We start from the raw sequence: 25508 nt of genomic DNA on the forward strand, positions 1-25508 counted from the left end.
AACTCCCCTCGCTGAGGTCCAAGCCCGGTTCAGCCCCAACTTTAATTCTAACAATGTATGTTTAAAAAGAGAGCGCTTAGCGTTTGTGTACTACAAGAGAAACAGAAAACAGGTGGAGGAATTTATTTACTTATGCCAATGAGTTTGTATAGTGAACGTTTAACAACCACTCATGTAGATTATGCTCATGTAGTGAAATGTACTTATTTAGAACGTTACTTTCCTCTCTCAGTAGAATATTGTCCAGTTTGCAAAATTCTAAATGTGTCAATAATTGACAGATAGAAAATCATCTTTCACAAACTAGTGTGGAAAAGACAGAGTGTGTGTGTGTGTGTATCCACGAGAGGCCAGGTGATTTTATCATAAAGTGCTGAGGATGGAGCGAGTCCTCTCGGTGAGATGAGCTCTCTTTCCCTCTCTCTCTCTCTCATCTGGACCCTGTTATTGTGAGGAGGCAACAAAGCAGTGCATTAGGAAGCACAGTGGAGCCACACAGCTTTGATGTGAGCTCGGTAACCAAGGCGCAGCGGTGGCCGGTGTGTGAGCTCTGTTCCAATGGCTGTGTTGTGTAATCAGATGTGTTTACTGTGTATTCAAGTAAAGACGCGGTGTAATCCATCCTCACTAGAGTGCAGTCATTGTAGAAACACGGGCAAAAAAACACGAGCTCACACTGATCATGATTCTTTATTTAGGATTCTTGCAAATGCTCCATTTGATGCTGCAGACATGATGTTGAGTAAAAATAAACTGTCAAATTAATCAGCTGAACATGAGGGAAAAAATAACACTTAGAAAATGTATATAAAAAAAGGTCAACCAGAGATAATACACATATAAATACATTTCTATATATGCTGAAATCCAATAAAGAAATCTTACAGCATTATGTTATATACAATAAAACCTTACCAAGACAAGTATAATATAATTCAGTACTGTCCTAATATGTGCAACAAAACATTGATTCTCCCTTGTAATTCAAATATCAATGATATGTATTCTATGATTTTTATCCTTTAACTATATTAACATGTGGATATAAAGAAACTGCCATGGTTTCTTTCCCATAACCTTAAGGCAAATTTCTGTTTCACCAAAGTCAAAAAAAGTCAAAACAGTGGAAGTTGAAGGTAAACTAAAACCGACGCTTTTCATTCCTTTTCTAAATCATATCCAAAGATGAAGGCTGCGCCTGGCAGCGCTCTTTTCTTTACCTCCAGGGTTGTGATTGACAGCACCATGTGCTTCCCTCCTAGCTGCTGCAGTTCACAGCCCCTGTCAGGGGAGTGGCAAACACACAAGCCAGAGTGCGGCTGTCTGCCCCTCAGCAGCAGGGGGCAGAGTTAGGGTGGTATGGTGGGGTGCACGGGGTCATGGGCTCTGCTAGTGCTGGAGCATTGTTGTCAGGTAGAGCGCGGCGTACCATATTCAAAAGGAGAGCAGGCTTTCATCCAGCGTGTCCGCCGAGCCTACCTTTTCCTCCGTGGCTGGCTCTGGCTGGTGGGCGCTCTCAGCACGCTGTACTGCACCTGTAAAAACAAACAGGAGTTTGGTCAGAGGCAGGTAATCCGAGCTCAGTGGAGCGCACGGTAATGGCTCCCCTGAGGAGAGCTGGTGCAGGGGAAAGCGAGGCGGGCTCGCCTGTAATGAATCATTTTTTAAACACAGGAGCAGAGGGGATTAATCACAGGGAGGAAGGATTTGAAGAGTCAAGGGTTCCGTACCAGTGTACGCCCCCCTCATTCTGCACCACAATCACAATATTAGAAACAGACATCAACTGTTGAGATGACCTGCCAGGCCAGTCAGGGAGCTACACACTGCATAATCACTCACTATAGCTCCTGTCCCCTAAAGAAAACTTTGTTCAAGCCTCAGAATAGCATAAAGCCAGGGTTGTTGGAGCGGAGAAGTTATCAACATCAGTTGATGTCTAACTTTCTTCGTGGCTTTACAGACTCGGAGTGTGACTAATTTCTTCAGGCAAAAACAAGACGTGAAAAGTGACATTTGGACTCACAGCCTAGTTTTTTTTTTCTGCCAGTTACATATGTAGAATTAAGTTCAAGATGATTCACTCCTGTCTCAGTGTTTCTCTCAGAAAATCCATGATGTTCAAATGTATTTACAAAATAAATGTGTGTCGTAAAATCATGTTCTCTCTGCGGAAAAAAATAATTCAGTGGGCCGTTTTATTTTTTTTGTCCCACCAAAATTGCCACCATCGTCCAAAGAAGACTGATCATAGTGTGAACTGAAAAGGAGAGGAGCTGGAATTCGAAAACTTGCTTTTGAAGCGTGCCTGCCGAGCTCAAACAATGCAGTGAATCTGTTGAATAAAGGTAAGAACTATGCTAATTAGCCGGTCTCCATTATTAGAATGGGAGATGGAATGTGGGAACAAAGTGACTGCCTCCTGCATCAGAACATGAAACTGTCCTCAGAACTGACAGATGCTTCTTATTTCAGGACAGACACTGTGTTGTCAGAAGTCCCCGTTTGAGGCAGACTTTGTAGATGTGCACAGGCACTAATTGCCAAGTCACATTTGCAAGAAAGACAGGAGTCAATTTTCAGCCTTTGTGGTGTTTTTGTGTCCACACCTATCCGAGCATTGAAGTTCTAAGTCAACAAAAACAAAATATGTGGTCTATTGTTTTGGGTCTCCTGTGTATATGATGTTAAGGTTATTTTTCACAGCACATAATGAAACGTACTTATGATGAATCTTAAGGGTGTTTTGTTTTTTTATGATTGGAGCTATTCTCAAGATGTAGTCTCTCTTTTAAACCGGGCTAAAAAGTATTGTTTCCATGGGATTTGAAAGTGAGTCGCTTTCAAAGCTCAAACGCTGTATCCCAACGGGGAAGAAGACATACAAAAGATTCCGAATCAAAATGTATTTACCACCTTGTTTTGCCAACTCAGTCAGCCAAATCTCAAACAACACAGGCTCCCTCCAACATCACAGAGGAGTCAGCGATGGCTTGCTGCAGGAGGACATCAAGGGTGCAGCAGAGAAAGGGGCTGGGGTGAGAGTGTATTCCCAGATCCAGACTGTAAGGATTTCTCACTGAATTCTGTCTGGCGAGTTACCTCCGAGATGAAGGCGCTGTGTGGCACTTCATTTCCTGGCCAGGCAGAATTCTCAGCCGGAGAACGGCGAGCGCCCAGCACCACTTACAAAACCCTGACAGCTCTCCTCAGCTCTGTGATGTAAATGCAAATGACATATCAGCCATGGCTAATATGTAATCACATATGGCACCCAGAAAGACGACCGGGGCTCATGACTACATTAATTGACTCAGCCACCCTGAAGTGACTGAGGCCACATCAGAGTTTTTATGCGCTGACACAACAGCCACACACGTCAGGAGCCCTCTGCCGGTGCCTCGGCCAATCACTAACTTTAATGTCACAGCGCTTCAATCACACAGACAAAATTGCTAATAACGGACGAGGCTGCGGCAATATGGCTGAGTGCAGATCTAAGCATCTCCCCGCTCTGGCGCTACGGCGACTACATGGAGCTGCACCGAGGAATAATTGGGCCAGGGCTGCTTTAAAGGCGAGAGTCCATTAATAATCAAACAAAGCCAGAGGATATATTTCTGCAACACTTGGGAATTCTGGTACAGCAAATAATGCCGACATCTTCAGGGAATTCCCTCCCTATCTGTATGTAAAACTGGACCCTTACCTTTTGAACATCAGAAGGCACCCTCTTGAGGAAATCCAGTATTTCATTATTGTCAATAGTATATGGGTTGCGCAGCTTCTTGGTAAATTTGTTAACGCCTGTGAAAACAAGAACACATTAATAAATAAAGGTGTCATACCAACCGGCATATTTGTTACAGCTTTACACTGTAAAAAACAACTGCATTAATATTATACTGAAAGTGTTGTGTAACCGTGTATACTGCATGCACAGAATGGGAATCCTGCTAATACATCATTGATGTCATTTCAAATTATTTGTTGCAGGCAAACTAAATTCAAGCCTGACCAATGAAGACAGGTAAGGATACAGCAACCTCTCAATTTATTATCACCCGTTGTAAACCTGCCTGTTTGGAATGGGCTGTTCTCTTGTCTCTGTGTTGATGCTCCGGAGCAACTTCAGAATTATTCCTTGTCATTAGTGAGCCCTCCTCAAAAGGTTCTACAATATACTGTCACTGTGTGCAGAGCTTTTTCTAAACAGTCTACGTTGCGGAGGGAAGTTAGTCATGTGTTCATCTTACCTGATTTATCTCCAGTGAAGATGATTTTCATAAAATGAAACTGAATTTGCTTTATTACTTTTCAACATCTAATGATTTACTGAACTGCTGTCATTTTTTCATACATTGCATGTCAAGTATAATTGACAAAATCTTCAGACCCAAGTTTACAACCTCTCAAAATAAAAGCTATAATTCAGCTCAGTATAAAGCATCGCAGCAGCAAATTGACCTTGTGCTTTAACTTTGAAGACAAACTGGCGAACAGGAAGTGACTCTGTGAATGTTGTTTCCATGACGGAGATCAACAACCACAACACCAGTGAATGTCTGTGTCGGTCTGATATGGTGAAATAAAAGTAATCAGCTTATTAAAATGATCCGGCTTTGATTTTGACCCAGCTGCCCACTGCCCCGCCCCCACTGACTGCTACAGACTGCTAGCAGCTTGTTTATTCAAATTTCATTAATATTGAACGTATCCTGTGTCCAAATCGCACCAAATTCAACACTGCACTTCCCCGGGCAATTTACGATACAAATGCCAAGTGTAAAGCCGATAATATAATCGGTTCAGGAGATATACGTTCCACATACAGACAGACGTTTGTGGGATTAGTAGGTAGAACTAAATGAACAACAGGCAAACTTTCATTACAACTTTTTCTTTGCTTCAACCCGATCATTTCTAGCACATCTATATTTACTTTGCACATGGCTGCGCAGCGCTGAGGAAGAAAATCTCTTGGGTCTTGTAATGGGACCATTATATTCACAGCCTGGTACTGCCTGTACCTCAACATGCAGACAAAGAACCTAAGGACTTAAATATGTGCAAGCAACTTGAAAGGCCTGCCTTGCAACCACAGAGATGGGGGTTAACTGGGAAGGCAGAGGAGTGTCTCAGACTGTGTGTTTTTTTTGTTTGATACAGTGTTTTTTTTGGTATTGATTGTGTTGAAGGCAGTGTGGAAGTACAGTGGTTGTGGGCTTACAGCTGGAGGAGGAGAGCCTGTTAAGGGCAGCGTTATCTCCCTGACCACTGAGATGACTGTCTATTCTGTATGACTACAGCAGATAATGAGAGGCTAGACCAGGAGCCTACAGACTGCCCAAGGACATCATGTATTATATACAGCTTGCTGCTCTACCTCCGCTTTGTTTCCACACAAACCTTAGGCCTCGCCTCTGCTGGGCTCTGCCACATCAGCCCACACTGAGCAAAGCAAACCTCTGCAGCTGTCTGATCTCAGTGCATCTGCAGAGGTGTAGGAATGGCAGAGTTCTGAAATTACTGCACTTCATTAAATTCATGGATTTTCCGTTAGGGTGACTGAATAAGAGTTGTGTGGTATGTTCGTAACATTTTCTAGTATTTTTTAGGACATTTTGCTCAGAGTAATGAAGAATCTAGCAAGAAAAAAATAGTGGCAGTTTGTTAGTTTTTGGTACGTTCCCAAAAACCCTTTTAATAAGCAGATGAATGTACATATATATGTACATATATTTAAATGGACGGTTTTTAAATAGAACTTTTACAGTCTTATCAACCACACAAAGCGCTTTACAGTACAAGTCCCATTCACCCATTCTCACACACATTCATACAGCGCTTCTAAAACCAGTGCTGTTTCCGCAAACGGCAATTTGGGGTTAAATATCTTGCCCAGGGGCACATTGGAAGGCAAACTGGAGGAGCCGGCGATCGAACTACCAACCTTCTCCTCTCTCCCTCCTGAGCAACAACCGCCACACAATTTACAATTTTGTGAATTTGTATGTGTTTTTGGATGTACAACTTACCCCATATCAGCACAATATATCGCAGTGGGACGAAATACAACAGCGCCGTTGACACAGACAGCACCAGGCAGGTCAGGCATGACATGAAGGGGACAGACCAGTTGAATATGCTGTAAAGGAATAATCACGTCAGTCTAATGTCAACTGATAATGAAGTCAACGTTCTTTTAAATAAAAAAAAAATGAAGTGGTTGATTTACTTCTTGAATCGCTCTCCGATGTTTGAGATTTCGTCCAAAACATTCTGGACGACCAGCACGACTTCCTGCACCATATGTATCTTATCCATCAAACCCTTTTTTCCAGATTCCTAGAGAGAGAAAAAAGGAAACACAAAATGCACAGACACTGATGAGGGACAGTGTATGTCAATTGTTGGGCAGGGTAGACAAAGAACAGTTTATCTTTGCAATGCCATTATGTGTGATTTATCTATTGAATGGCCCGTAATGAGCAAACAGTGTACATCTTCAGACTATGCTTTTGAAGATGAGAGGGACTCAGTGCTCAGACGATGTTATGTGGATGGCTGAGAGATTTCAGCTTTTGTCTGACACACACAATAGGGCTGTTGCACAAGTGCAGCACAATCAAGTCTCTCCGGTAGATGAAAAGTACACAAAATGGCCAATCCGCAATCAGATAGACAAGACAACCTAGACGAGAAGTGCAGGGGGCCTCACAACTTAAGAGGACGGATTCCATTCCAGCAGCCTGCACAGGGACAAGCTTCAACATGTTTTTACAAATCTGCCAGGTCTGGCTCCCTAACACTTTCTCTGACAAAAAAAACCCTCCTGCTCAGAACACCGGTGTGATGTGTCGCTCACTCACTCATTCATATGATTCTTGTTACAGCCACCACTGCACATAAAGTATTATTTGCTTTTAAAGCACCACGATAGTAATGACTGAGTCAAGCAATAAGTCAACATGTGAGGGGGGTTGTGTCAAAATGAAAAAAAAAAAGACATGATCACATCAAGGCTAGAAATAACGAGTGTGAAGGCTTCCAGAGACAGAGGAGTGACTAATGATAACACGAGTAACACAAGCTAAAGAGGGCTGAGAAAGCTCACATCAAAAGGAGGAAATAATGACAGGAATGATGACAAAGGAGGGTGGGAGAGGCAGAAGGGGAGTGAGAGTGTCGCGGGGGGAGGAGGGCACGCTGATGGACCCTACCGGGAGGCTTGAGGATGTCTATATGTTTATGTTACGAGTCAGCCAAAGTCGCAGCCTGTGTGCATTGACAGGTTCCAGACAGAACGCCTTTATCAGAGCTTCATGAGACAGCCCCTGGGAACACGCTGTCTGCCAGCACAGAGAGACTCCCCACCGCCAGGCCCACTCTTCTCCACGAAAGGCGCAGGAAGAGAGCAATTCCCACACTAGCGGAGCCTCCCCCACTGGGCTCAGATCTGGACAGACACTGGAGGCTCAGTATTGTCCAAAAAAGGAAGAACTATCACAAATATGCTTTCTTTGAGTTTAACGTCATGGTCTCACCATGGGGAAAGAGGACTGTCTGTGTGCGTGCATCCTGCTCTGCCTCGCTGCACTGGGGGGGCTGAGCAAACCTTTGTGCAGATTCTTTACTCCAACATCAGGTGTTAATTGAGCTCTTTATCCTGAATTTATTTTGAAAGCAGGGATCTCTGTTTGAGACATTACAATCTATGAACCGGGTCTGTGAGCTCCTGGACCTCCTTCTGCTCATCAGTGTGCCTCACTTTCAAATTTTTTTTGTTTTATTTGTGATAAGACGCATTATTTGAACGTACAATATGTAAATTTGGCCACTAGGAGTCTATCAATCAAAACAATACTTAAAAGACCTAGTTTGATCCCTAGTGTGGGATCATGTGGGAGTTGTAGTATTTACCACAATTGCCGATGAAAATCTACCTGACGTAATAAAGTTTTATTCCCATTACGCAGCAAACGGCAATGAATAATCCAGAGTGACCGATATAAACAGCGGAAGAACAACCGAGCAGTGTGTTTAACCATCTTCATAAGTCGTTTACACCAGGAAGTAATAGCAGAGACGTCACAGGTAGAGGATATGGGGTGATTAAGAGGTGACCAAAATTAAACGTCAAGTGGCCTTAAATTAATTTGTGGGTTTCTCTGGGTTTTAACATTGTCGGAAACATTTTGGATAAAGTAAGTACATGAGTCAATAAAATATATAACATAGGTCTAGTAATTTTTTGGACATTTATGTGAAGAATTGTTACAAATTGTATGTTTAATTGTAGGTTTCTGCAGCGGGTACACATGCAGGGTAAATTTAGCCTGTCCTGGCAGGATTAAACAGAAACTCTATTGGCTTTCATTTCTAAATGTTAAAACAGACAAATGGATATTCTGAATCATGCATCTAGAGACGGAGGTCTAGCGATTATCATTTTTCATCTGCTTTAAGTTTCGCAGAATCCTCCCATCTGAGCAACTGAAGTCCTTCCTAAATGAATCATATGAATCAATATTCTTTATCTTTGTTCATTTTTTCCGACACGTACATGAGTGCAGAGAAAACATAAAAAATAAATAAAAGATGTCCTGCTGAAATGGGAAAAGGATGGGTAAACGAGGGACGGACTAAATGAATCCTAAATGTCTACTGATTAGAAAACCTGTGTGAAATCATATTCTCATTTCAAATAAAATTGTAAAAGCTTCCTTTTAAGGGTGGAGTAATCGAGAACCAATTTGATCTCCTGCGCAAAGGTAAACATACTCTCGCAGACATGCAGGGTGTCATCAAAGACTGTAAAAAGCTCATTTAGCATAATTTTAATTAGAATAATCGCTGCCAAATTTGAATTCTCAGACTGAATATTTTCCGGGGGACTTTTCTGACAAGGATAAGAAGTGTGTTTGGATGAAAAACACCTGTGTTCCTGGCAAATTATCACATATGGAGGTAAAATGAGCTGACAAACAATTTGCTGGGATAAAACAGAGGAAAAAAACCCACCAGCTCTCTTTAGGCTTTAATGTGTCTGCGGGTCCGTGTGCGATGGGCTCTCGTAATGCACATCACGGATCATGACCTGGGCAGTCCGCCTATCTGGTGTACTCAAGGAGACCCAGCGGTGACTGTGGACTATCGGGTGAGAGATGGACTAACCCCCCCCACCCCCAGCCCAGTCTAGCACCCGCGCAACTGCCTCCTCCCCCAGCCCCCCATGCAAACTCCCCCGGGCTGGGCTCTGGGAGCAAGTCAACCCAAGACCAGCACTTCCAGCCAGGGGGCAATGAACGGGCTGTTTCATCTCCCCTGTTCGTTTCTGTTGGAGATCTATGGACTTGTTTTTGCCTCTCTGCTTCTTTATGTTATGATTAAATATTGTCTATCTGCACAATTGATACCTAAGGCCAAAGGGAAGTCACTTTGCCCACACATAATTTGTAAGCTGCCTCTTTCCCCGAGGACAGATTTGTTCACAGGCAGAGAATCTGTTCTGTATTATCCTGATGTAACAGTGCCTAGCCTTTCGTCTCTCTTTAACGTCATGCCTTCATATTCGCGCTACTCTGTCTGAGGTTTACATATTTCCTTCCTCAAGGGGACAAAAGGGGGATAAAAACATATTTGAGTGGTAATCATAACCTTCTCAGAGGGAAAAGCCTTTATTCACATGTTCGAGCAGAGACTAGGGAAAAAAGCAAAAGGCTTTGAAGTCATCAAATTTAACACTGATCACTCTTTAACCCCAAATATTTTCTAAAGAAGACTTTGATTGGAGGTGTAAAGCTACACTGCTTGATCTAGCTGCATGATATCACATTCAAGTGACAGCAAGACCATAACAAGTCTTTCAAATAAGCCACTTTAAATTAAAGTTGACAGCTTAAAACAAACATGGGTGAGTGCTTAATTAGTAAATGAAAGGAGATATTTCATTTCCTCTGAGTGTGAAAGGGTTTAGCAGCCTCATGTAAAAACCTTTCAAAAAGCTTTAAGAGGCGAAAGCTGAGTTCGGAAACGCACGCGGCACATTGAGAGGATCTTCAACCTCCTCTAAAGACACTGCCCTTTCTTAACATTCTAAAAAGTAAATACCGAAGTTTCAAGGCAAATGAAATATTAACTTTATAATGTGATTTAATATTCATCAAAACGCTTGCGTGTCTAAGCACCAGTTTGCCGGTTCCTCGCAGTGATACCCAGTGTGTGGCTTCCCACTCTGTGTGCAGACGTATCAGACGTATCATGCGAGTTTCATCTGTGAATTAGCTCATCCTTTCAGACAGGAGTTGGTGGATGTGCCTTTGTTTTTAAAAGAAGCTGGCTTTTTTCAGCGCCCCAGGTCAGCACAACAGAATATATTGAGCGCATTATGGATATGAATCCTGGGCCTAGACACGCAGCACAAGGGTCATCGCTCGGAGGCTCAGCGTTAGTTCCACACTTCATTGCCATAAAGCAATAATGCACATCCCTGTTAACTCTTCCTTTTTTACAGAGGACAGTGGGATCAGTGTAATTGAATATTATTTGCTGTGGGGAAATATAATTTTCAAGCTACTTAAAAATGTCCGGTTTTGTTTTTCAAGAGATACCAGAGAGATGTACTAATAAATATTATTACGTATGATTTCTCTTAAATGAACAAGTGAAAATGACCCATAACCTCTGGAGCAGAGTATTAGTTTCCATCTGTATTATTGTAGTTTGTTTATTTGGTCTATTATAAAAATGTCATTCTCACCATAACTTTTACATTTAGTTACTCCATTCACATGGAGAGATATATCAGGACTATTGATCCTATTCGGAACAAAAAGATCACTCAGTAGAACGTACACTTCCACCACGGCCCACACGTCCCCGTATGAAACTTACACTTGAATTCATTAGATCCAGATATTTATTTGGATCTGCATTTGGACACACTCATAAATATCAGTCCCCTGATCATGCCTGATTTTTTTTCTTTAAGACCCATGAATTATTCAGAAATCAGTGAAAATGTTGGTAAACGCAATTTCACAATATTAAAGAAAGTGAACAAAGCTCCAGCATTTAATTTAATGGGTTCCTCCCTGACCCAAGCTTCATCCTTCCACCAAGTTTTGTGATAATCCAACCTGTAGTTTTAGCATTATCATGCTTACAAATCAACAAATCAACCAATTAACAAATGGACAGAGGTGAGGAACACCTCCATGGAGGAGGTAACAATATTCCTCCTATTGATTATTCTGAAGACATTTTTTTAACAGAATATTCCTTTCATATTTCTGTTTACATGTTACAGAGTCTGATTACGACTCGAATCAACATTACATCCTCCTCGTTTACAATTAAACATGGGGTATATGTCATCAAGCAGTTAGTAACAACCATATGTCGATTTCACAAAATGCTGTGAAAACTCCAACAGGACGTTTTATTTGATTATTGCTTATTAAGAGTATGGTCTTATTTGGGTTAAGGTGATCAGAACATGCTGTTTACATGGAGCGTCTTATTCAGACTACCATCTTAATCTGGTTAATATCAGAATATTAGTGTCCATGTAAACGTGTCTGATGCCCCAACAGCTGTGCAAAATGTAACTGTAGCTGTTTAAATTGAAGTAATATAGCTTTTCAAAGGGCTGCAGTCTCGATGTGGTGCATTTTCAGAGTGACACTGAATACCCAGAGGATCAGAAGAAAGCGCTTCATGCTGCAACTGTTTCAAAAGATGCTGCCCTCATTTGGGATGCATGAAAATATTTCTATTCTTAGTTAGAAAAGAGCTTCTGAGAAGTGACTGTCAATGTGCTAAAATATTGACTAGAACCTGAATGGCTTTTTTTGGGTGCAATATTTCCTGTTCTCAAAGCAGCATATTTGTATAAGAACCACCGGTATTTGCTGAACAAGGACTTTACACTGCCCAGCAGTACGCAGATGTTGTTATATTGTTTGATTTAACCTTGGTTATTTGGAAAGGAATATTATCAAGGATCAAACTTGGGGATAAAGAAAGAGAGTTCTGTACAAAGTAATGTCACAGCCAAAATGGTACAAGAGCCTGTGTTTACGGTGAAGCTTAAAAGATATATTTATATATATATATATATATATATATTGGAAACTGAGGAGTAATAACATTCCAGTAAAACATATTATCCCTTAAAATGTTAGAAAGAGACAAGATAAAATACCTTCTCTTCTTCCTCTTCGTCGTCACCCATGCTCATGTTCACCTGAGAGAAAATAAAGGGTAGAGGGTGATTTCAAACGAACGGGACATGTGGGCACTGGAGCATTTTTAACAAACACCTAGTAATGAAATTTTCTTTGAGTACATTCACCCCTATTGGGAGAGGCTTGTTTCCATAGAGACTGCATCACAGGGGTGACCTCACACAAAAGGAGAGGTGAAAGAGGGCCTTCTTCACAAGAGCACTGTCACACCAAAGCAATCTCATTTCTCCACAACATAAGCACACAGAAAAACAGAAAGAGGAAAGGAGAAGAAAAAAAAAAAAACACGTTTAATTTGGATGCTGTTGCCTAGATCACTTTATATCAAGTCATCCCTGACCCCACTGTGGTGCACGCTGTGACATTGCCTGGGAACAGAGCTGTGTCATTGCCAGCTTGAGGGTCACCGAGGGGTGACAGAGTCTCCACACTGGATATGAGGGTGAGCCTGGGCTTTAACATTGCCTAGGGACGGCATCTTTGCCAGCAGCCATAAACACAATCACTGGGCCGAGGATGTTGCTTTGGGGAGGGTGCGTGAACAGGCCAGGCCCCTGGCTGGCTGGTGAGGAGGCTTACAACACAGTGAAATTGGGGGGCAGTCAGAAGTGTGAACAGCATTAACCTTCACAGACATGTGTAGGGCAAACATCATTTCCATAACAGTAGATAGCGAGGAGATAGTCTTATGCTGTGGAAAGAACTATAGTCTTTCCTCTTCAGATGTGGTGAGACTATATCAACAGACTGCAGGCTGTACTGTACATTTACAGTGATTCAATTTCAGTGGCTTCTTACTGCTTGATGTTTTATTGAGCCCCTGGAGACAATGTAGAAACTAGTCTTACCAGCTATAAAACAACTGGAATGCTGCCACAGCGGACTGTGGTGCATTTTATATAACAACTGCAGTATTATATAGTATGTATGCAAGTGTGAGAGTTGTTAATTGGCATTGCTGTAAAACCACAATTCACTCAGTGTCTACCTAAAGGATGTAATTCCATCTGGATGCGAGCATTGGTGGGTTTACATAGATTGAATCTGCACTATAACGGCATGCGTCTACAGATCTCTGTGGATGAACACTGAGGAGTTCAGGGACCTCGTCACTCACCAGGTCCTGGTTGGAGCTGGCCTTCCCCGCAGAGAGCTGAAAGTAGTTCCAGCCGATGAGCAGGAGCAGGAAGAGGGGCAGCATGAAGAGCTCCCAGTGCCACACTGTCACGAGGAAGATCTGAGGAGACGGGATATGACAGTTAAAACGCAAAGCACATCACACTATAGCAATGTCACCCAGCTTTGAAATCTCAGCAAGGCTCTTATAAAAATTGAATGTATAATGGAGATAACCATGTACTAAGTCTCACGAACAGCAAGCATTGGTACTGTTAGCGATTTGAAAGTGACGGACATTCAGGGACAACTTTTAATATCTTGAAATCCTATTTATCTGCACCAGAAACACTGTGCTGGCGGAGCGCCTTGCAGCTGAAAAGAAAAGTACGACATGGATAGGCATGGTGTGCTGTCTTTTAACTGGCACATCAAATCCGCTTAGATTCGGAGGCAGCGAGTCTCTTTGACGAGGCACATATGGCAACTGGAGAAGCATTTGCAACATTTACCCCCTCCGTGGCGATGATACTGAGAAAAGCCAAGACCCCTGGTAGAAATAAGATGGATCACACTGAATGACTAATCCCTCATAATTCTGTAAAGGAGTGGTGCTAAGCACGTTGCACAACACCCACTGCATTTCACAGCAGAGAACTAATTGGACGGCTGCATTTAAACCCATTTAGTGACAGCCTAATGAGCCTTTCTCCGACTGAAGTGATCAGGAATGTGTGAGGAGGATCACATCAGCAGGTTGACAGGGATGAAATAAAAATGTCCCAAACAGCAAGTTGAACCTTAAAATCTATTGATAGTGCGAATATGAGGCGGAAAAAACTACACATTTCGCACTTTAATTTCATCCTGACCCTTTATGTAAATTTCCGATAATTAATAAAACCATTGCAACAGCTAAATGCTTTGTTCTGTCATAGCAGGTCTTTGTTTCAAAACATTGAATATTACTGCTGTGATGACCCCACACAATGGTAGCACTGTGCAGTCTAGGCTCAAAGAGCTAGAGGCCGGTTAGAGTATGAACAATATGTTCGAGTTAAGCCCGAGACAGGATGTGAAGCTCTGGGGCCTTCAGGCCTCAATAGCGGGCCTGTAAACAGCAGACTGCTCCTGTCATAGTAACCGTGCAAAGTCTGTGCACGTTGCTCAGGGGGCCAGTCATACCTACTGCCACACCAGGCCTAGGTTCAAATGGCCACTAGAGAAACGTGAACCATGAGTAATGCAGACAACACTGTGGCCCAAGTGCCCCAGGCTTCACCACTGTAACACGTATTATCCCTGCGTACAACCTGGGAGATGGTGGGTGAGCTGGAGCATAATGCAGAAACACAGCAGGATATAAGGAAATGAACAATATGTTGTTGTATTTTTCTTATACGTATTGAATTACGTGTATAGCAGCAAACTAGAGCTGGTGGGGGGGATGTAAAAAAGGTAAACAATGAATATGCATGATGTGCAAAGGTAGCTGCAGTACATCTCCTCTCTGTTATGAATAACCTACGTCATGTGTTGTCACCTCAGTTCCCATGAGGCGATTCTAAAGCGACGCTCCCCTTGCCCCAGAGGAATTCAGCTGGCTGGAGGACAGGTAGCTTGTCATATTCCCAGTATTCTCGTGAAAAAAGGAAGAAGAAAAGGGGGGAAATGTGCCTGGAAACTGACATGAGCCCAGCAGGAATGTTGAACCTCCTTGCCCTCCCTGCAAAAGCTGCTACATTAACCACTAAAGTCTAATTGCTTGGTCTCTGTCTTCCTGAGCAAGTCAACAGAGGGAGCCAATTCATTTCCGCCCAGGGAGCCGGCAGAGAGAATCTGTCACAGGTATTCATAATCGCCCACTAATGCAAATTTCTGCACACCGCGTTCTGGCTCAGTGGACAAGATAAAAGCCTACAGAAATACAATGCCTTGTGTCTAAACTGAGCGCTTAAATGAGGGTATAAACCAAAACTGTCAGAAGTATCTTCTCAATTCTTCCCTCATGGTATGTCAGCCCGTGTGTTGAGGACTTACATGCTTTCTTAACACTAATAAAAACGATTGAGGACAAAAATCTGGGAAAAACCTCTCGGATTCCTTCACTCAGGTGCATCGACTGAGACTCTGCCGTCAGATTTCCCACAGTAATGAGCAGAGACAAGGCTATACCGTCCCCTTGTCTGCTCACATTCTCCAGAGTTTGTGTGAAATGGAGACAGAACTAATTCCAAAGTAAGTGGTTTATGTTTTATTAGAAAGCAGCTAAATGTGATTAAAGGACATGTTGGACAAAGTGCAACCTTTGAAACGCAAGTGTAAATTTGTATTAAAAAAATAATCCACATTTTTAATTGCCTTCAAGGGTGGACTCCATCTCAGTCTAACTGGCCTGACTCCAGACAAATTAGGCATGACAGGTAAAACCTTGAACTTTTTTTAACAAGACAATGCTAATATGTTGCTCGAGCTGTGAAACAGTCATGTATTTAACCAAAAAGGACGTAAAGACATAAACAAAAGCAAGGGAGGTAATAATTAATGACATACCGAAGCATTTCGGTGTACACACAACAGGACTAGATAACAAACGACTTGTAATTGAGAAAGTGATAGTATGCATGTCTGGGAGGAGTGTCTCCAGTGTAAGAAACCTCCCTTGACAAACACCCTTTAGCTGAAAAATGTCTGTATGATTATGCGCAGGGTGTCTAGGGAGGAAAAAATAGAATGAATTAATAAAACTATTAGCACACGGTGGAGTAGATGATGGAGATGCACTCTCCTTAGCCACCTGTAAGCGCTTGGAGAAGGGGGCAACCCTGGGCAGGGCAATTCTGCCAGCAGGGTTAAGAACAGCCTGACAGATTTGTTTTATAGCGCCATTAATATGATTCCACTAAATGCATTCTGCGCCTTCTCATGCAGATCCCCTGGCCAGCAGAATCCGGCACCTAATAATAAAGCACTCAGCGATTAAAAGTGTGAATAAAATAACTTAAAGCTGAGCAAGCATGGCAGCTCCCACCACCCACACTCTCCCAGGAGAGGGAGAAGGGATCGCAGCAGGAACAAAGGGACAAAGACACCCTCTGTAAGAGTTTCTACCATCCTGTAAATTGATTAACAGAGGGCGGGGTGGCCCAGTCTACCAACCCAAACTACTGACTGGCAGACGTAGCAGCAGACTGCGAGCCTGCCAAACGCTGCCCTTATACACTGCTGCACACAACAGACTATAAATACAAGCCTCACATCACTAAAACACACATAATACTGTTGATGAGCCAAATTAGTATGGCATCTCAGCACATGGTTTCGTGCTGTACAAAAACAGCAATCGACTATTCCACTATTATTCTTCTCATGGTACATTTCAAAAATACCTTTATTTTTAAGGCTGTGCACTATCCGAAAACATGCAAGATTTAATCTTGGCCGCATCCTCACTTCTTCTCTTCAGTTGCACTCCACTTGGAAAGCTAAACAAAGCGAGAAGAGCGCCAGCCAGAATTATGAGGGTCAGTCATGGGGGCTGTGGACGGATGCCAGATTACGTGAACATACACAGAAAGAGTTAACAAGACTGACTTCAGGCTGCAGGGTTTGTGCGTGCATGTGTGCGGCTGACTCTGTGAGACAGAGAAAAGGACATATTGTGCGAGTATGTGCAAGTATTTGATAAACAAATATTAAGGAAAAAAATTCAAATTATTGCTATTTTAAAAAATGGACATAACCTTGAATAGTCTTTACTCTGAAGACATTATTATCTTATTTTGCTGGGTGAAATAAAGGGCAGCAAAAATTAATCTGCATTACTTGCTCAATTAAAATACAAAAAAAAAAAGAGATTAATAATGAATCAAAAGCACAAATAGCAGCTCAGCTCACGCAGGTCTTTTTTATACAGCCAGGCTGAAACACAGTCTGGCTGAGGGCTTATGCAGAGGACAGGAGCGGCAGGCTTTAAAGTAGCTGTAAACGCAGAGCAATGAGACATGTAATTTGTGTTGAGCTTGGGCCAGCGTGGGGACAGGCTTTCAGGGGGTGTCGGAGGCAGAGGAAGAACAGATAAGATTTCTCTTCAGGGCAGGTAGAGTGTGTGGGCAGCCGTAGTGCTCTGAGCTAACGCTGAATAAATATTTCACATACGCTCAGCTCAAGTCTTATCGACTGGGTAGAGAGAGAAAGAGAGAGAGAGAGAGAGAGAGAGAGAGAGAGAGAGGGTGGAACTACATTTGGGTGAGAGCAATAAAATGGGGAATTTCATGTCCCTCTTCAGCGGGTCGAAATCTGCTGGAAGAGTACCAGGGTGATACAATTTAAAATTCAATTTTCCTATCAAACACGAATTTACCAACATTGATATTTACTGCACTTCCTATTCAAGTTAAGTGGTTAGTTCTCCACTGAGTATACAATTAGTATTAATAATCTACTACATGATGGTTAAAAAAATCTGTTTTAATAAAAGAAATTATAGCTAAATCTAACCATGAACAATTACATTCTTTGGGTAAACCATAAACCATTGTAATAAAAATAACCTATGATGTTGCAATGTGCAATTTCAGCTAATTCAGTGTGGGTCATATTTGACTAATTTATAAAAAATAAAAAATAAAATATATATATATATATATATATATATATATATATATATAAATGTTAGCCAGCTCAAACTGATAACAGCCAGAGCTTGTAAGGACGCCTGCACAGTACAGTGCAATAGTGATAGCAGCTCTTTATCAAAGCACTGAAGAAGAGCAGCCGTGCGAGGCAAAGGCATTAGCATTTGCTCACAGGGCCAGTGCTGGCCGTTGTCTCCCCGTCTGTCTGACACATGCCAGGGCCAGAGCAGCACCAGTACGAGGCTGGAGCGGGGCAGTCAGCGGGTGCCCCGTGGTGCCTGTCAGTGGTGGCTACACTGACCCCGCACTCCGGCACTGGCCACTAGTGTTTAATCCGTGTCGGGAGCGTTAACACTGAGCGACCTCCTGGGTGACAGATCTGCCATGCGAGCCTTTTCCCCTGAGGAGGCGGGGAGGGAGTGGTATGGACTCTCTCTCCCTGTCAGCTCGGCTCAAACGCACGTTAACGTGGCAGGGGCCAAGACTGGCCCCGGAACTGCCACACACGGGGTGGACAGGTTGCCACCTCAGCTGCCTGGGGAGAGCGGTCCTCTGTGACTAGGAAGGTGGTGAGTATGTTAAATGTAGTCATTATGATACAGCACACACAATGGGGTTAAACGCAGAGCATACTTCATCAAGGCTGGAGACGCTCATAATATAACAACACTACAACAGATCAACACAGTTATTTAGTGCAGTAAACTAATATTAATCTGAAGACCCTTTACTTGTTCATACTTAAAAGTTACTTTATGCTGTTTAATAATAATGATGAATTTGGTTACTTTAAATTGAATCAAATGTGTTCTCAAGACTGAAATCCATGTCTTAAATCTTATAAAAACGGGAACAATTTCACAGCCCTAATGAAGTGAATATTAGCAGGGAAAGCTTATTAATCCCACTAATAGGGGGACATGTTTCAAGGTTACACATTCAGGCTGCATCCAGCCAGTCTCAAGAGCTGACAAGTGACACGTAGCCAATCCAGGTCAGCTAAATAATAATACTGTGTTAAATCAGGAGGCATCGCTGAGCAGTTTGCTATAGTCACAGCCCATCATTTAATAATTAATAGATCTCAGACTGGAAACCATGAATACACGGATCGCCATCACTGCCGTCATTTTTTTTCCTTTTCTCCCTTGCTAGACACATTCCCACTGCAAGGTCTGTGAGAACTCCCACAACCACGGCGATGGAGAGTGTAACCCCCACGAGACGGAAGAAACCCACTCCTATAAGGCCGCCAACTTTTTCCAACAGAGAGAAAACAGATGCAAAGCAGAAACAAGGAGACAATTCACAGGCGTGCACAGTCCTCGCGCTGTTCTCACAAAAGCTCGGCCACACTGCAATGCAGCAAACCACAAACGGCGGCTCCAAGACTCACAAAGCGTCTCCTTTTCAGGGACAGTGTTAACAAGAACAATTATGACAACTCTGATTATAGCTTTGATCTCGGCTGGACTGCTGCGCTGGTTAATGGCCCCAACTGCTGTGGCTCTACACAGGTGGTCTCCTGAGACCTCTGGAGCCAGATCTGACCCTGTCCTGCCCTCATCTAGGGAGACGGCGATTCTATCAGCCCCCCAAAAAAGCACCCGGTGCAGCTGCCAAGTGTGTTTACAGCTGCACCGCATCAAACATTCATCAAATGCCATCTTTACAGTGTGTGATGTGAGGCAATCAGCATTTCACAGGCTGTCAAATGATGTCTAAAGCAGTTGCTACCTGGCAGTGTCAAAAAGAAATACTCACATTAGGTATACAGGTTTCTTTCTAGTCCAACTCCTGACAGATGAGGTTCCTCATATGTTAAAATATTAATTCTACTTAAATACTTAAAGCGGTCTAATGACAGCAAAGCTCAAAATCAGCTTTCAAGTGTAAATGATCCTTTTTCTTTTCTTTTTTTCACTTTCATCCATTTCATCTAAATCTAAATTGTTCTCAACTTTTAAACTTCTGAAACAGATTAATTTGGCCGGATAATAAATGCTCATTTAGAATTTTTCATTTTTTTGTGGAAGAACTTGTTTCTCTTGGTCAAATGCACAGAAATGGAGGATTTCACTCCAAGTTGTTCCCACGAATGGCTCCTGTAGGGAAAAGTAACTGATCTCTTTCGCGCCTCCATTCATGTTTCCAGCAGTGCTGTAGCTCCATCTACAGGTCCCCGTCTTGTGTGCAGCAAAGAACTCTGGGTGACCCCTCTGCAGTCACTGCTGATGTATAGCACATTCATCTCACCCAGTCTTAGTGAAAAGCACATCTAAAGGCCGTTATTTTATGAAGATTTTAGCTGTCACATTTTCTCTCTCAGATAAAGGAACATGCTGTTGTCAAACTCTTGAAAAGCGCAGATCCTAGGCTCATTACTGTAGCATAAACAAGCAGAGGAGGAAAAAAATCAAAATTTCTTGTTTGTATTTCTGTTCACTGATGAAAATGTTTATGAGGATTTGCCAGAACTCTGTTTAAATGTGTGAGTAAGAATTTTTTTTCTTCTTCAGTTTTTTTGTTACATTACCTAATTAGACTCTATTTTAAAACTGCAACCCATTGGTGGAAAATTGAAGGCAACTTCAAACACTATGGACTCTGCTGATGAGGTTGCACAATCAAAACAAGTAACCTCCTGCACTCGCAAACAGCGACAGTACCGAGAGACTTTCCATTCCTTACCGAGTTTCCTCTCACACAATAACACCCAGCAGCAGCATTAATCTAAATAACCCATCAATCTGTGAATCTGTAAAAGTTATGTGTTCCTGGATGAGCAACTTTGTGGTTGCCACTCATGAGCGGGAAAAAAAGTTATCTCGGAATGAACAAACAAGACTTCTTCAAGAAGAAAAACAACCCTTAATTTTTTCCCACATTGCTATTCACTCACGTGAACCCGAGCGGTGATCCCTCGTGCAAAATATGAATACCTTACACACCACACACCAACAAGCACTTCATAATACATACATGAATCTACATAAACAGGATAGAAATGTAGACTACATGCTGTGCCAGGGTCAGAAAATTGGCCTGTGGGACTGAGTGATATAATGGCTAAGTATTCCTGGTAAAGCACTACACGAGCATCCCGCAGTCCCAGTAGAAACCACAACAGCGGTAATGCATTACAGGATGTATATGGTGTAAAAGGGTAGGACTGGTCTGCCTGCTTGATAAATAATGTATTGTAATGTATATTAAAGCCAGACCGACCACTGCAGCATTCCTAACGGCGTACCCTGAGAAGCGCTGCGCTGCCTGCCACTTTGGAAAAGAGCAGACACTCGTGGTATAATCATGCACATCTGAGAGGCAAGCAGAGGCCATCTGTCAATGTCTGAATCAGTTACCTTATTACCACTGCCTAAAGATATAAAGATAGGAGTGGGAGCTGCTTTCATTAAGGCACATGGTGGCATGCTGCTTCAGACGGCTCCAAACACTAACTTAATTGCAAATGATGACTTGGGGGAGGAGGAGGGGCTGCAAAGGGGCTGGCCTTGGAGTGGGCAGGGGCACGGGTGTAGATGGTGGCGTGGCACAAGGCTTGTAATGAGAGTCAGTCGAGACCTTGATGTTATCAGATACTAGTGCAAGTTCAGAGTCTCTTCTGTCACTTGCAATTACATGCTTTGTTTACATGTCATTTGCATGTTTCACTGTGCTTGTCGCTCGTTGAGATTATAGTAAATCATTGAAAGAAAACAACGTATCACTCTGTGAACTCTCGGTCTGCTGATGAGTGGGTGATGAATGCACAGGGGCAGGTTCACTTTGCTTAGGCAATCCTCGCCGCGAACCTCCAACACTTCCGACTATTAGAAGCGCACCTCATACAGACGGAGGCGTGCTCTGACTATTCTGCTACTGTCTGCTTTTGAAAACATCAACCACTATCCTGGTGGTGCTGGCGTCTTACAACAGAGCAGTTGTTCCAAATAAAAAAAGGACAAAGCAGCCACAGTCAAGGTCACGATAATTACCATTTCCCTGTCAGGGAGCAGATTACGTACAAGTGACAAAAATAAGACGGAGAAGCACGACAGCTCCAGCTACAATGAGGATGGTGATGAAAACAGTGAGTATGGGAGTCTTTTTTTCTTTCATTCTACGCTCTCCATTTGTGTGCAGCACTCCTAAACAGCAGGTGGAGTCGAAGTGAAAATGAAAGATTAGAGTGTGCCACCACACACTCCCATCGCCTGCGGAGGATCTAATTATAGGTGGAAGAAGATGGCCCCATCCCGCTGACCTGTCCCCTGTCAGCCTGCCTATCCTCCTGCTCTCCTGCCCATATCCCTGCCTCCAAGTCTCTCGCTATCTGCCTTCGTGGACTGCGCACTTCTTACCCAACTGTCTTCCTCCCTCCGTGCTCCAACTTTCTTTCCCAGATAGTAGCCTGCCTCCCACTCTATCTTTATACAATCGCTCGCATTGTTCTCTGTCTTGCCGACTGTGTGTCCGCCGGCCTGTCTGTGTGCCGTGCAGTTCTAAAGGCTGTGATACACCGAGCATGGCCATTGCCTGAGGGGATTTGCACCTAAGGATCAGTGAGAAGGGCTTATAGAATACACCAGGTATGAATTGCATGTCATCCTGAGACAGCACAGACAGAAGAAAGGCAGTGAAAGGAGAGTTCTTCACACACCCTGTCTGTGACCGCTTCCTCACCCTGACACGGCGCTGGCAGGGCTTTCATAGCAAGTGTACACTCTTAATCATGACATTACATGTGCTGTACTGAGGGGGATTCACAGGGTGATTTAAGATTATTTAAGCTTAGGACCTTAGATCACATACCCTCATTAAAAACAGCTAAACAGAGACATTTAAACAAGGTTCAAATCTCGGAGGCCGACTGTCACTCCTCCGCCCAAGGAAGCTGAGACGGTGATCCTCCTTACACCGTCCCCTGGGTTAGGAGGCTTTGCTAAGAAGTCAGATGTACAAACGCCCGAACCCCATACCTTCAAAACACACTCTAATGTCATCAGAACTGAAGGGAAAACCAAGTGGGGTTTGATTTAAAGGATCGAGCACATCCATCACATACACGCGGGATAAAAACAGAAGGCAGCCATTGTTTTTCATGGGAAAAAAGCGCTGGCAGAGAGAGAAAATGGCTAAACCAAAGATTCTCCACAACATCTAATTCACATAAAATGAAAGAGTTAAAACAGGGCTGCGGTGAAATGGGACAAAACTTGTTCGCCCCAAGGCTTAAAGAGAGTTCATTAACGTGAAGCAATGACTTACCAGAAAGGCTATTAGACTGCGTTGTGTGCTCTCCCATTGAAAACAGCTTTTAATGTACTGTAACGTGTACAGAACTGCTGTGCTGATTTTTCGAACCCGATATATATTCCGGGCAAGAACCTAATGGGACATAATTGGAAGAAAACACCGGTTAGTATCATTTGAAACTGGACATAATGTTTATGACTTTGCAATGAGGTTGAATCAAATCCATTATTAGCTACTTGTGAAATTAGATGTTTAAAGCCAATTAAACTAATTAGCACGACTATGACCGATCCAAACTATGACCATGTGTAGTTCTGCTGTGGCTACTTGATTAGTGTGATACGAGGGGAACCTTCTGGGAAAGCTTTTTGTTCCATCTAATGAATTCTGTTAAAAAAACATCAATAGAGCCGACCTTTTTGGAGAACTTCAGGTTTTCCTCCATTAATTTTGTCTCCTCTGGTTGGAAGGTTCTGACACCAGCCCGGACCTGGGACAAAGAAAGAAGATGAAATAGTGCAGTTTAACGTCAGGTTTTGACTTTACACTATAATATGAACTTTATTATAATTCTTATCTCTATGAACAGATTCTAAATGTGAATATGTAGAATCTGTAGGAGTTGGACAGGATTTTGGGGTGTTATGGTTTCAGTCAACATGGAGAGCAAAAGAGGTGGAACACATTGACCGCAATACAGCGGCTATCTGCTTTTTAATTTATCAGCATTCATATGCAGATACGTAGCTGCTAATAGAGATGAGCCAAAATATCGTCTGGATCTAAATCACCTACAGAAAGTATTGCTGTTTGTGTTTCGTGTGGAGAAACGTTCCACCTGTGTGATAAAAGAAACTAGTCCGACTGTAAACAGTCTATGGCAAAAAGAAGACAGAGTCTTGGGCCACTCTCTACACCGAAAGTCCCAAAATATTGGCCGTTGGCCCCAGAGACTAACGCGCCGTCAGACGATAGCCTATGTGCTCCGCGACTGTCATCATTCTAACAAACTTGACCTCATTCAGCCTTACTTTATTATAGATAACGTCCAGCACCAGTGTGATGGTTCCTTTGGATGCCCTTCCCAAGTCTTCCTTCTTCAAGAAAGGACATATCTGCTGCCCATTCTGAACCTTTGAGAATTTAAAAGAACAGTGTATATATATTAGTAAATGTGGTCATAATTTACAATGAGTTCATATTTTGTATATCAGAGTCCTTTACAAACTGAAAAAAAAAAAAAAACTTACACTCAATAAAGGAATTGCCACTTTCCCCAAACATATTGGGGTTTTGTCTCCATTTTCATCAAGGACAGTCAGTTCCATCACATCATGAATGTCTTTGATTGGGCTGTAACATAAGTGTGAGCACATATAATTAAAGAAATTAAGATACACAGCACAGAATGGGACAGATGCCCTGATTCTTTTTTCATTTCTTTCGTACTAACAATGTAAGGGCTTTGTTCCACTCAGGATTGACGGTCTTGTAGATTGTGTGAGTTTGAAGTTTACTGTTACCGAGCTCAATAACACATAAGGGGTTGCTTTTTCCTGCAAATAACAAATAACCGTTGTTAGTCATTATAAATAAAAGGCCATGAACAAGATGATAGAAAACAAAGAAGTGGATGTTCTGACTCAGATTACCATTGAGGTCTGTTGGAGGGAGATCATTGGCCTTTATAACTTTGACCTGAAGGAAGCCAACCTCCCCCACACATTTGTGCGAGTTCTTCAAGCTCTGAAAAAAGGAATATGATTAAATATGTTATTCAAAATGTTTGAGCAGGGTTAATAAATGTACCCCAAAAATTGAATCCTGGCATATGACATAACTGTACGCCTTATGAATCAGCCGATGAAACATAATTGGTAGAAGGATATTGTGCTAAAAATTGGAAACTTTATTTTTTGCCTAAAGATAAACTAAACCAAAAAGCTGACTTACAAATCTCTCCACTATTGTGTGTCTCTCATCAGGCTTCTCCAAGGCAGCAATTTCAATGTCAGAGATGGAGACTCCCCAGCAAGGTCGCAGGGTGACCAGAAACACTACCCTGCCCTTTCCTGGGTTCAGCACATGAGTGTAGAGGTGCCTCTCATTAAATGAGAGTCCCGATAGGTCAACCTCAAACCTGAGACACAAAAGGAAAATCGCTCCATTGAAACACATGAGGCCAACTAGTTCTGTCGAGGAGCCAATGAGAGCAAAATTAACACCATCTACTAAGAAATACTCA

General features: G+C 42.6%; 1 protein-coding gene across 2 annotated transcripts in view; it reads right to left on the minus strand.

The window, feature by feature from the left end:
• Positions 1–674: 674 nt before the first annotated feature.
• The window catches only part of mctp2a (multiple C2 domains, transmembrane 2a), a 35670-nt gene continuing 10836 nt past the window's right edge, over positions 675–25508 (minus strand). For both annotated transcript variants that reach the window (XM_035156218.2, XM_035156217.2), the window contains exons 11-23: positions 25217–25403; positions 24916–25009; positions 24717–24819; positions 24514–24616; positions 24295–24396; positions 23679–23753; positions 23276–23395; positions 13369–13488; positions 12209–12250; positions 6239–6348; positions 6039–6148; positions 3710–3807; positions 675–1535 (exon numbers count right to left, since the gene is read on the minus strand). In XM_035156218.2, the coding sequence (XP_035012109.1) occupies positions 1476–1535; positions 3710–3807; positions 6039–6148; positions 6239–6348; positions 12209–12250; positions 13369–13488; positions 23276–23395; positions 23679–23753; positions 24295–24396; positions 24514–24616; positions 24717–24819; positions 24916–25009; positions 25217–25403 (1324 nt within the window). In that variant the 3' untranslated portion in view covers positions 675–1475. The remainder of the gene's footprint in view (positions 1536–3709; positions 3808–6038; positions 6149–6238; positions 6349–12208; positions 12251–13368; positions 13489–23275; positions 23396–23678; positions 23754–24294; positions 24397–24513; positions 24617–24716; positions 24820–24915; positions 25010–25216; positions 25404–25508) is intronic.

This window comes from Hippoglossus stenolepis, chromosome 5, assembly GCF_022539355.2.
Source record: "Hippoglossus stenolepis isolate QCI-W04-F060 chromosome 5, HSTE1.2, whole genome shotgun sequence".
In the NCBI taxonomy this organism is placed as follows: domain Eukaryota; kingdom Metazoa; phylum Chordata; class Actinopteri; order Pleuronectiformes; family Pleuronectidae; genus Hippoglossus; species Hippoglossus stenolepis.